Raw genomic sequence first — 12619 nt, 5'->3', positions numbered from 1 at the left:
TTCTGTGAGTTAATGTCCCTTGGTGTCCTGCAGTGGGAACATGACCACCATGCTCTTCATAGTCTCTTTGGGGCTGAGATGCTTCTCCCCTCTTGCAGTGTTTTTTTCCCAATGCCAAGCCTCATCTCTCCTCACAGGTCCTATTAACCCATTTCTTTACACCATTTCTCTGTCTTTGCCTCAGCCTCCTCGATTCCCTGCTGGCTCTGCCTAAGCCCCRTGCTCTGGCTGTGAGCACAGCAGCACAATTCCCTTCTTTCCCCCTGAGTCACAAATCCAGATCCAGAGTTAATGTGCCCTCCCTGGAGACCCACTGCCAGAAAAGGACTTTCGTATTCTGGTTTGGGACTTTTGTGGGGGTAAAGCTCATCCCTGCAAAGCAGCCTTTTAGCCATTTCTCTCAGAGTTTCTTTCCATGTTGGCTTTCTTCTCCGCTGTGTATTTGCATGCACATAGCTTCCAAGGATTTTATCTTCTCTGGTTTTGAGTTCATTTCTCTAGTTTCCAGATCACTTGTACTCCCAGTGTGTTCCTGTCCTCCTGGCTTGTCCCTTCTCAAGTTTTCATGGCAATTTCTGCTCTTTGGCTGGTTGTTCCCTTTTCCTCCTCATGGGACTTTGTCTTGGCATTAGTGGCATGAAATAGTCCATGCTTTGCCTCCTTCTGAACACAGCCTGTAGGACAGGATAGGGAGCAAAAGAAATGCAGTGATGATCCACCTTTGTGCTCCAGCTGTGACCTCTCAATCCAAAGAATGGCTCTCCATCTTCCTCGAGTGTTCTTCCTGCACAGGAGCCCTGGGGTGAGACTTTCTTTGTGAAACATGCAGGAGATGAGCTCTCCTGGAGCCAGGTCCTGCCTGGCCCAACAGGCTGTCATTTCAGGGAGGGGCACATGTGACAGGACGCCCTCATGGCCCTGCAGGTGAGGGGCTCTCCATCTGCACCTAGAAACCACACTCTGCAGTGGCACAGCCCCTCCCAACAMYGGCCTGATGTGCTGTGCTTGGCACTGGCTGGAAGGGTCCATCTTATCCAGGGTCTTCAGCACCATTGCCACGAGTTCCTGGCTTTTGCCATGCAGGACTCCCCTTTAGGCCTCACAGTGCCTGAACTCTCAGCACAGAAGCAGGACAAGGAGCAGATTTCCTGCCTTCCCTCCTGCAGACCAGGGCCATCCCAGCACAGGGGAATAGGTCTGCAGCGGTCAAGGCAGCYGAAGGTGCACAGCCCTTGGAGGACAGAGCTGAGCAGCAAATCCCTCTGCTGGGTGTCCACTCCTGGGGTCAGTCTGCTGTGAGCAGCAGCCGCTGCCAGGCCTGGACACGGCCCTCTCGCCTTGGCTGTAGGAAGAATGCAGGATTCCATGGAGGACTGATGCCCATGGGAACAGAGCAGGAGGAGAAAAAGGGTGATTGATGCTGGGMRTTTGGGATGAATCAGGAACYGGGAGAGTCCATCTCCATGTCCCTCTGAGCCCTGAGATCCCAGGTCCTGGACCTCATCCTTCCCTGCAAAGCTTGACAAGGCCGTGCTGGAGGGTAACCCGTCTCCACTTCTGGAGCCCTGGGGTCCTGAATAATGTGAAGGATGGAGCCTGTATTGTAATCCTTGGGAAGGCAGAAGGACAGCAGGGCTGGAACAATCTCCCACAGCAATGAGAGCCATTGTCCCCAAATTCCTGAAGCTGCAGCATCAAATGCCTGCTGGAGGAAACCCCACCCTGAGGACAACTGGGATGCCAGAAGTTACACACAGAGGATTTTTGAGATTGGGGTGAATGCTGGAGCCTGCATCCCCACTCTGCTGAGAGGGAATATTGTGTGGAGGCCAGATGGTCAGGCAGGGGGTGAGTACCATCCCTCCCTTGGCTGGTCTGAGCAGTTCTGGTTCAGCCTCTCTTCTTGTGAAGGGGGTCCATCCCAAAGATGCTCCATTTGCCTTGTCCAGGCCTAGGAAACTTCCCTCAGCTACTCCCACCTGGCAAACTGTGGCTTTGCAATGAGATTGGCTTTTTCCTGTGGCTCATCAGGACTCACAGTCAGTGGTGTGGTCAGCTGCCCDGGGAACAGCCAGCAGGGAACAATCCAGAATTGTCCCCATGCCTTCCATGCCTTTGGTTCATTTCTGAGCAGGAGCACAATTGCTCTTCTTTATGGTTGGAATTTTTCCAGCTTTACCCTTCCCTCTTCATGTTGGTCATATGGCCTGGACAGCAGSAAGTGATAAWACAGGATTGAGAATGCAAACAGCTCTGTGAATGGAATACCTGGAACTAACTGAGGGGGCATTGTCCCTGAAACCACTGCTTCTCTGTTWGAGAAGAACATGACCAGCAGCTTAACAGTAACCAGGACTCTYGGGAAAGGCTTCTGAGATGGAGAAGGAACAGTCTGRAAACAAAGTTTGGAAGAATGAAGAACACTGCAACAGAGAGGGGAGAGAGAAGTGGGAAGGATGTGGKTGTGGACCTGAGCGTGCTCTGCAGCTCGGCCACCTCTGACTGACAGAAGGTCCCTGGAGCTGAGTGCCATGGGTGACCTCGCTCCTGGCAGTGAGGGGTGCAGCAGGCACAGACCCACAGTCCTGCAGTGTGACAAYGTCCCCTTGTGCTTTGTCCCTGGCCTGTGGGTTCATGGGCTGTAGGAAGAGGTGTGGATACATGTGAACCCTAMATCTCCAGTGGGCAGTGTGTGGGACCAGGGGAACCCCTGCTCCYAYAAAGGRGATGKGTTCTTGCAGCTGCACTTCCTGGGTGGTGGTGGGTGCCTGGAGGTTGCACAAGTCRTGTGAATGTGTTTTGATGTGGGGTGAGAGCTTTGGAACATCTTACATGAAGGTGTTTAGAAATGTAGGGCCTGACCCTGCCTGCAGCCTGAGCGGATTCCTCCCAGAATGAGAGGATCTCTTCTACAGAGAGCTCAGGCTTGTCCTCACTTGTGAGCAGTTCTGTGCCCTGATCTTGTGATGCTTCAGCTGAAATCCCTGTGCTGTTGCTAGGAACTCTCCCATTCCTGTGYCASTRCASCCATCMRGGCCTCTCCASAGGGACAAACCAGCTGATGGAACAAGAGCAAAGGCTGTGTTCCCATCTCAGTCCATTCAGAGTTCAGTGAGATCCAGAAGGGATTCTTTATCCTTGGGGACATCATTGGGGACATGATCCTGCAGGACTTTAATCCAAGTCTCCTTGAGAAATGCTACCACCACCAAGAATGGCTGCAGCTCTTTTAGGCTCAACTAAAGAAAACTTSATGATCTGTCATTCACAGGGACYCTGTCACCATCCAGTGATCCYGTTTGTCCTCCAGCTCCACGATGCCAGGTCACATTGAACCCCTCTGCCCAAAGCTCCGCCTTCTCTTCCATTAGAATCAAACAAAAAGAGCGTTGACATGTTGTTTGTTGTGCTCTGGGTTTCTGGGCTCAGTTTGCACATGGGCATTGCCCAGCCTGAGTCACAGATGTGCCTTCCTGTCATTTTTGGTTCCCCTCTGCAGGCTGTGGTCAATGGGTTTAGCCCTTTGCTAGCGAATGCCAAATTTACCTGGCAGTGTGTGTGTTTTAACACACCCATGGAAACTCAGCAGGACAGAGCAACAGCAGAGAGGGAAGGCYGTGCATGTCCTGTGAAACTGCCTCAGTCTGTGCAAAGGGAGACTGTGCTGCAGTGATGCTCCTCTTCATGTGTTTTCCTTTGCTTCTGTGAATTTTTCTGTTGCAATGAGCATCTCACGAAATGTCCAGACAGAGAAATGATGAACGTTCCTCCATTCCCACGTACTGTGGGGTACACCCAGGATATGTTTTTTTCAGCATATCAGATTAGAGCCTGTGAGGGCTCCTGACCAGTGTGGGAGGTGCTCTGTGCTGGAGGAAGGCTCTGCTTGTGGCCACACTGGTAACAGGGACCCTTGGAGAAGAGWGATCCTGTGCTAGAGATGATGAATCACCAAGAGAGAGTCACTCCTGGAACTGCAGGTAACCCCCAAGCCTTCCTTCCTTTCTGTCCTCCTGTCAGAGGAGTTGGGGGAAATGCAGGGCTGGGATGGATGCTGGGCATGGCACGGTGGCCAGGCTGGTGCCAGGAGATGGGGCTTGGGGCAAGAGCAAAGGAACAGATGAGGGAAGTGGGGAATGCCCAGGCTGKCAGAATGCCCTTCTTCCTGGAGCCAGGGGGAATGGAAGTCCAGGCAGACCATGTTGTGCTATTGCCCTCAGTGGTTTTTCTGTGAATAATGGGATTAAGGGAGCTGTCCTCCTCTGATTCCCCTGGTGAAGCTGTCTGCATCCAGCTGAGCACAAGTCCCTGCTCTCATCTCTGGTGTCGTGAGGGACAACCCAGCCAGGGCTCTCCCAAGGGTTCCCAAGTGCCTTTCCCCCATGGAAACAATCCCTGGTGTGTGTCTGGCTGTGCACACTCGGAGCTGGGCGGTCACTCCTGTGGGTGACAGTGCCACTGCAGAGAGGGGCTCAGGGTACAGAGGCAAAATACAGGTAGTGAGAGAGGGAAGCTCTAAAGAGAGAGGAAGAGGAGGGAGATCCAGAAAGAGCCTTCAGGGCTACTGGAGGGCAACCAGGAAGATGTGTTGAGGAGAAAGGAGATCTGACAGGACAAAGDGGGAYTKGGGTTTGGGCAGAATACAGRCAGGTCCTRTGACAAACAGGGAAGGCAAAAAGCAGCCTCAAGGCAGCAGCCCCTGTGTTGCTGTGCTCTGTGGGTCTGAGCCAGTGCTGGTGACGGGCAGCAGGACCTGCTTCCAGCCCCACTGGGGCTCCCCAGTCCTTGGCACAAGGTACCAGCAGGGTGTTGGGGTATGGAGCCCCCTGGGTTATCCTGTTCCCAACTCAGAATCAGGACATTCCCACTCTTGCTTTGTGTTTTTCAGACCCAGCAGAAAAGAGAAAGTGCTCCTGGCTGAATATCTGGGTTTTCCTTAGTTTTGCTGTCGCTATCAAAACTGCCTTTGTGACCATCTGCCTTGGTGAGTTCCAAGATCTCTTAAATCCCTCGGGATGAAGGGCTCAAATTTGACTGCCTTTTGTCAGRTGGGAAACCCACATCCTCTGCTGGCAGGGAAATACCCTTCTCCAGAACAGGCCTCTCTACCCTTATCAGCTTGTCCCTTTTTCCCTTTCCTGACCCTATCCTCAGAGGATTTCTAATCTGCCTTTTTTTGGCTGGTAAAATAATCTCTCAGCCAGCAGAGGTGAGTGGAGCTCATTCGAGGGAAGGAGTGACTGCTGGCGGGAGAAGTGGCCTGCTGTTCTCACCTCCTTGCTCAATCCAGATTTCAGAGATGATTGTTAATATTGGGGTTCTAAGCCATAATGTGGAGGATAACACAGTTTTCTCATGCATGAGGTGGAAAGGATGACAGCAGCTCTTTCTTCTCTCTCCTCTCTTCTCAGTGGCTTTACTCAATGGAAGCTATGGCCAGTACAAGACTTTCCTCCAGAACTCTACAGAGTGGCACTGTGTCCCCAGAAGTTCTGCTGACAAAAGTGAGTGATGCTGAAAGCCTCATAAGCAACACAAAGAACTTCACCAAAATTTAGTCTGGTTTCCCCATAACCTTGGAGGCTGGGAATATCATTGTCAGTCACAAATGGATTGTTTTAAGGAAAGAATCTGGGGAATTGAGGGAAGAAGATACTCCATTGTACATTTTTTATTTAGGATGCTATGAACACATGTTCCAGACTAGGGGAAGAGGGTGGGTTGTGCCACATCTGCATTTGACCAACATTTCTACTCTTCCCCACACACAACCCCTCAAAAGTAAGTCTGGTCTACTGATGTAGATGAAAATGCTTCATCTTTTATACAGGCTAGTTCAATCTGTCTCCACTCCCTGTGCTGGCTCACTSCCTATGCACAGAAGCACCATGGTCAGTGTGAGGGACAGAGGAGGGAGGAGGATGCTCAGTAATTCAGAATAACTGGAGAGCTGAGCTGCAATCACACATGAAGTGAGGATAATGTGGAGTGCTGGAATGCCTGCAGTGCACTTCTTAAAACTCAGGTCAGAGATGTGTTCACATGCAGTCTCATGTTTTGTGAGAATATATCTGTGGCTTTTTAATCCATCATTTGACTTTCTGGGCATAAGACAGATCTTGGGGATAACCTGGTTGTGTAAGGAACTGCCTGTGGTGGCAGCAAGGCTATCAGAACAGTTTGCTCTAAAGGCTCTCAGTGTGCATGAGCTGAGAGCTTGGAAAACACTTCCCTGATGGAAGGGTTTCCAGAGGACCATTAGCCAACAATCTCCCTCTTGCTTCCTTGGGAAGGGTAAGGCAGAAATGCTGTCTCTCACCATAGAGAGGTTGCATGGACATGGCAGGACAAATAGAGAGAGGGAAAGGCCCTTCAGGCAGGRGCCCTGTGACAGGAGCCTGCCAGGCTGTTGACAGCTTTACTTGTGGAGGATGGAAGAGAGCATTTACCTCTGTCCGGACTAAAGGTGGGGTTCAAACCCCACCCTAAGCCCCTGGGACTCTACACTGACCTCACAGAGATAAAGGACAGCACATCTTGTTCAAAAGCAAGATTTTTTTTCCCCCCACAGCGGAAGGCTGGACGTGCTGCCCGAAGGGCTGGAAAAGATTTCAAAGAAGCTGCTATTTCCTGTCCCAAGATAAGATGATCTGGACTGAGAGTGAGCAGAACTGCACTGGGATGGGCTCCCAGCTGGTGGTGATCAACAGCAGGGCAGAGCAGGTACGTGCACRGGGCTGAGAGAGGGACCCAGCAGCCAGAGACTCAGTGCTGGGCCCTGGAGGGCACTCAGAGCCCCTCCTTGTCCTGCAGGGGAGGGGGAATGTCCTGTCTGCACCCCTGCAGCACCAGCTCCCCTCTGCCACCAGCCCCAYCCCACAGGGACTCCTGATGCCTCCCTGTGCTCAGTCCTGCCCCTCATGGACATTGTGCTTTTTTTTTCCAGGAGTTCCTTTTCAACTTGGCAAAAGAAAAAGTTACTAACGCCTATGAAACAAAATACTACATCGGCTTAGCTGCTTACGGAAATGGGCAATGGCAGTGGGTGGATCAGACTCCGTACGAAACAACAGCCACGTGAGTATCCTGCTGGAGTGAGGAGGRTCCTGTAATTCATGCCCTCAGTCCAAGTGACTGTATAAGACCCATATTTGTCAGAGGGAGATTTCTGTCTTCAACTCTTCTGCAAGTCAGAAAACTTTAGTTTTGTAGTCAAAATTATGGCTCCTAATTTTTGTCACAGCAACTTTCCCTTTCTCTTCCACAACTATTTCGGGTGACTCCACATCCACTGTCATGCATGCTAGTGCATTTCCAATAGAGGAACTTTCTTTTACAGGTTCTGGAAGCCTGGGGAGCCCAATTTACTCTTTGCAGAAAAATGYGCTGCAATTCATATAAAGGGAAACAGAGACCCAAACACTTACAGGAACTGGAATAATGTCCTTTGCTTCACAAGTTGCTATCGAATTTGTGAACTGCCAGTCAAACTTCTCTGAGGAAGGACATAAAATCTGAGCTCTGAAGGACCTCATTTCCCAGCCTGTACCCCTGCATCCCTTTACAAGCTGAAGATCAGTCCTGGATGAAATAGCTCGGGCTGATGTCAAGGATCTTCTGTGACCCTTTCCACTCTCCTTCTTCAGAGACAAGGATCTTAATTCTCCAGCATTGACCTTGACTCCTGGTCCAGACAATATCTCAGTGATGTGGTAAAGGCTATCACTRTTTTGTGAAAGGATACTGGTCCTTCAAATCACTGGAGCAGAATTTGAAAGAAGACAATTCAGTGGAGTGTCCTTGTCTCTCCTCTGAAGGGAAAAATTATTCATGGCTCATCTTTAATGTTTCCTTCTCCTTCATTGCATTCTGTGTTGTTAAGTAAAAAAAAAAAAAAAAAAAGAAAAAAAAAAAAAAAAAAAAAAAAAGAGGATTAATTAAATAAAAAAAAAAAAAAAAAAAAGATAATTCTGCTCTTTGCATGAGGCGTCTTCTGAGTGACATGTCCCAGATTCCCACAACCCAGACTCCCAGCACAGAGGTTTTAACTTTTCAGTTTATTTGGTCAATGGGAGTATTCTTGTGAGTGTACTGGGCTGGCCAGAAGCAGGAACAGCGTAATGTTCATCTGCAGAAYGTGTGAGGAAGAATTCATTCTTCTGGAGAATGAACATTCTGGAGATTCATATGTGAGGGCAGCAACAGAGCAGGCTATGTAGTATTCAGTGCCAGCTACTGTTTGCCCAGGATGTAGCAGAAAGGAGATGGATTTTGGAGATTCTGCTGAGAAGTGTGACAGGATGAGGCATGGCAATGAAGGGAAAAGAAAGCAAATGAATATTACAAGAAGTGTGAAAGCCAGAGTCCCCCCAAAGGAGAAATTTCCAATGTGAGGTAAGGTTGGAACACCCCTATCAGAGGCATCACTGCAAATCAGATRCACACAAGTCTTGAGCAAGATCTCTGCTTCCCTAAAATTTCCAAAACCCCCATCTGTATGTTCCTCCCTTTTGTCAATGATATCCATACTCTTTGAAAAGCTGGGAGTTTCCAGTTTGAGACTGAAAATACAACCTAAAAAATCATTTATGCATGATTTTTTTCATCAGAAGTTGGAGTATAAATTTTTGTCACTTCTACCTGAAGAGGTGTATTTGCCAGGTTTCTGGTTTAGCCATTGGACCAAAAGCTTGACTGTTGCAAAGTGTTGGCCTTGTACTTTCTAAAGTTGCTAGATGCTTTCACAGYRGAGAAAAGTATTTTGTCTTGTYCAACACGACAACAAACCCAAACATTGAAACGGACTTCTCCTTTTGGTTTCCCCCAACTCACTTCTGGAAATTACRGCAACAGGGTTTTGAGGAAGAAACAAMGGCAGATAAGACTCACAATGACCAATAGTTTACAAGAGGTTTTAGGCGCAGCTGCAGTTCTGGCTCCTGGAAGGTTTGTGGGGCAGAGCAAAACTCACACCAGGAGATTGGTTTGCAAGMAAATCCCCTCTTCTATGCAGATTTGGCTGAAAGAGGTGACTATCTCCACCATACAAGAATCAGCCTTTACCTCTCAAGTCTGGCTTGRTCCAGGAGGCAGCAGATGTCATAGCACAAGGCAGAGGTGAAGATGTACAGTCAGGTACAGCAGTTTCAGAAAGCTTCAGGAGGATAATCCTGCATACTGAGCCCAGAAGCTGGGTGAGGAGGACAAAAAGTTTGTCAGAATAGCATTCTTTATGATGACACTTGCAGTCCCTGTTCTCAGGTGGACATCCAAGCCACATCCCAGCTGCCTCTCAGAACAAGACCTGTATGTTCACCACTCCTTGGCACATTAACTTTTGCTTTGGAAAGGAACTCAGGTCTGAGGAAAGGAGCCACAGTAACATTCAATTCTGAGAATACACATACCTTAGAGTGTGGGTACTCTGCAGTATCAAAATTCTGTTGTTGTTCTCASTTGAGCTAGCTTTTGGTTTTTCTCCAGAAAGTTTATGATGCCCAGTCTCTGAGATGCTGGAAAACATCATTAGAGCCATGTTGGAAGGACATCCAGTGTTGATTCTTATGGTCAGTGTTGAGTCTTCCTTTATAGGATACACCTGACTTTCTCTAATAAATGATKAYCTTTGMCAAGCCAAGTGATGAAATAAAGTKAAATGTATGTGCTTTTCATGACAGYTACTATCTTTTTRTAAGAMCTTTTATATAAAATTTTCCTCCAAGGGTATATGTTCTTTTTTTAGACAAAGCAGAGAATTACCCTCCTACTCTTTCTCTCTTTTATCCCACCTCAGATTCTTTCAAGTTCCCTTACAACATTTATTTCTTCATTTCTTTTTTTTTTTTTTCACTCTTGCTATCTCTCATACTGTTTCCCTCTTTAATCCTTTTTTTTTCCTTCTAAATTTTGTTTCCTTTTACCTTTTCTTGCTAGATCACAGATGAAGAGCCTACAATGTTGTTTGGGGCAAATAAAAGAGAGAAATGGCATTTAAAGGGGTTCTGACACTGGACACACATTTGCTCTGTGTTTTAAAATTTGGTGTTCCTTAAATGATTTCCTAAGCAGTCTTGTGTAAGGTATTAGTAGCAATCCGGGTACTGTTTGCCTTGCAAGGTTCTTGCTGTCCAAGAGATCCACAACCYTCACTTCAGTTGTCCAGTTCATGCTGGTTACCCATTGTTTATCTCACACTAAGACAAATCCTATGATTTAAGCCTTTATGTCTCTACCTGGTTAGAAGGAAATACAAACACTTTTTTATTTTATATGCAGTCAACATACCTGAGCAAGCTTTTTCACATTGTGCTGTGTAATTATAAATCATTTATCTTGACAGGTTTTTGGACAATCTGCTGTTTTCCTGGAAATGCCTCAGCTGATTTTGAGGTCCAGCACTTCAGCACCATCTCCTGCTCACAGCACCTGCCACTCTCTGAGTTTTACTGTGATCTACATTCATGTGATCAGAAGGAGATGCAGAGARCCTCTGACTGTCACTGCAGTCCCACCCCTCGTGGTGCATCAATGACCTTACAGCAAGTAAGAATTCTGTAACATTCACTAGAAAAAGAAAACACAGTCATGGGACCAGCAATTGCTTGGSTCAGGATCTCAAAATGCATTATAAAAATTGACTTGTGCTGTAGTTCATGTTTCAACATAGGGAAAATTCAGTCTAGCATTTAAGGACAGGACATTGATTTGATTATTTAGATTGGAGATCAAAATAGACCACTGTAAACACACTCCAGTGCTGTTGACATTGACATTCAGTTCTGTAAGGTGAGCCATCTGCTCTCTTAGGTCCTCAGACAGAGTAAGTTGCCACAATTTTACATTCACGAGATGTCTGCAAATTTGCTCTAGCTGAGGATCAAGGAGGTAAGTTCACTGCCTGAACCTCTTTTGCTTCTGACATGAACTAAAGCAGCTGTTTCTCACTACAGTTGCCAACTCTGAAAGCAGAGCATGAAGRCAACACCTTTCAGAACATTAAACACAGACCAAGGCCTTTCCTGTGCTGTTGATCAAGGTCTTCCTTTAAACTATCATTCTCATTTCTCTTTGCTATAGCCATAATTTCACCTAAGTTCTTCCATTTATTTCCAGCTTTATTATCTCCTAACATGTCTCTATGTTTTTAAAGTATTTTTATTAAAAAAATAAGTATCTTTATTGTTATTAAARATATTTTCCTCCCTGTTCCTACTCTCCTCCTAATGATTTTAATTAACAAACTTTTCCTGCCTGAAATTGGAGTCAGTCCAGAACAGAGACCATTTTGGAGATAAGGAAACAGAAAGTAAAAAATGGGAAGGGGTTGCTTTCTTTAATTGGTAATAAGACAGCCAGTGTTTCCCCTTCTGTGGTTAAAATTACTCCTGTTGGGGAAGGAATTGGTGGGACTCACACCAAAAAAGGCAGTCTTGGGAGGGAGCCAAGAACAAACTCTTCTATCACAGGCACAATGCAGAGATCCTTTTCRGATTCATTATAACACCATTCAGACACCATTTAAAACTATCATAGAGCACTGGCTTTGTGACAGACAATCACATTTTCATGAGTCAAAGCCTGCTTAGGAGATACATTGATTCATGGGATCATCTGACCAGCTGGGGAAAGAAACAGCCAGCTGCTGCCAAGGGTTTTCCTGGACTGGATATCCCCAGGCCTTAAAGAAAGGAGTCAAATTCCTCCTGACCAGACAAGGAAAGGTTTCTGCCTGCAGATTCAGTTTTGAGTCATTATCATCTAGGAGCTCAGGCATATTTTGTTGTTCAGAAAATATCTCAGTAAAGGCTTTCCATCCAAAGGCCTCTTGCAACTATGAATCATAAGTGACACAGCACAAAATACGTGTATGGAAGTTTAGCATTACTCTACCTGCATCCTTAGCAAAATCTTTTATAAAATACAGTTACTGATGTTTTTATTGTGCATTTTTCTTTATTCTTTGTAAGTGTAGCTACCCCAAAAATTCTAAATGCCTAATGAAGAACCAAAATAGCCCTTTAACATGATCAGATTATTCAACAAGCTCATCTTTCTAATATTCACACAAAACCAAAATTCAAGTACTTATATAAGTGTTTTTCATCCCAAAGGACAGGGCTGTGCTTACAGGTTTGATCCCAAGTTGTTTTTTTTTTTTTCCCAGTTGTTACAATTGTTCAAAACAAGATTGATAAAAAATATCAACTCACCTCTCCATGCTTATAAGTATGCATATGTAAAGTATCTCTGCATACTTACAATACATAAGACTCTCTTCTCTCAGGAAAAATGCAGTGTCCCCACCTTGAGACTCTGCACAGTTAATGTTTGTACTGTCAATGAACCCTGGTTGCTACTGAATGAAGTGTTGCACCACAAAACTGATAGACTGGCTTAAATGTATTATTAGGGGGGGGAAAAGGAGAAAGAAAAAAAATTCAGTGGTCAGGAGTCATTCTTGGTACTGCCCAAAGGCTGTGGTTTATTATTACATCCCAAATTGGTACACTTTACAAACCAATAACCCTTGCATTATTCTGAGATAGCAAATTACTCAAAACAAGCACATTTTCTGAGGACTGCTTCAAAAACTTTTCCCTGTAACCCTGATTGTCCCGCT

The 12619-nt window shown here is 46.4% G+C and overlaps 1 protein-coding gene across 1 annotated transcript; it reads left to right on the top strand.

Annotated features, from left to right (window-relative positions):
- The first annotated feature begins 3839 nt into the window (after window positions 1-3839).
- On the top strand, window positions 3840-7867 carry LOC130579187 (C-type lectin domain family 6 member A-like). The gene is made up of 6 exons (XM_057375810.1): window positions 3840-3980; window positions 4889-4984; window positions 5412-5504; window positions 6572-6723; window positions 6947-7077; window positions 7340-7867. Exons 1-6 carry the CDS (start codon window positions 3941-3943, stop codon window positions 7497-7499), a joined length of 672 nt encoding a protein of 223 aa, XP_057231793.1. The 5' UTR covers window positions 3840-3940; the 3' UTR covers window positions 7500-7867.
- The last annotated feature ends 4752 nt before the right edge of the window (window positions 7868-12619 follow it).

This window comes from Malurus melanocephalus, unplaced genomic scaffold, assembly GCF_030028575.1.
Source record: "Malurus melanocephalus ecotype Western Australia unplaced genomic scaffold, MMel_1.1 scaffold_259, whole genome shotgun sequence".
NCBI classification, from domain to species: Eukaryota; Metazoa; Chordata; class Aves; order Passeriformes; family Maluridae; genus Malurus; species Malurus melanocephalus.
Note: the sequence above shows the minus strand (reverse complement) of the source record. Positions and strands in the feature narration are given on the sequence as shown.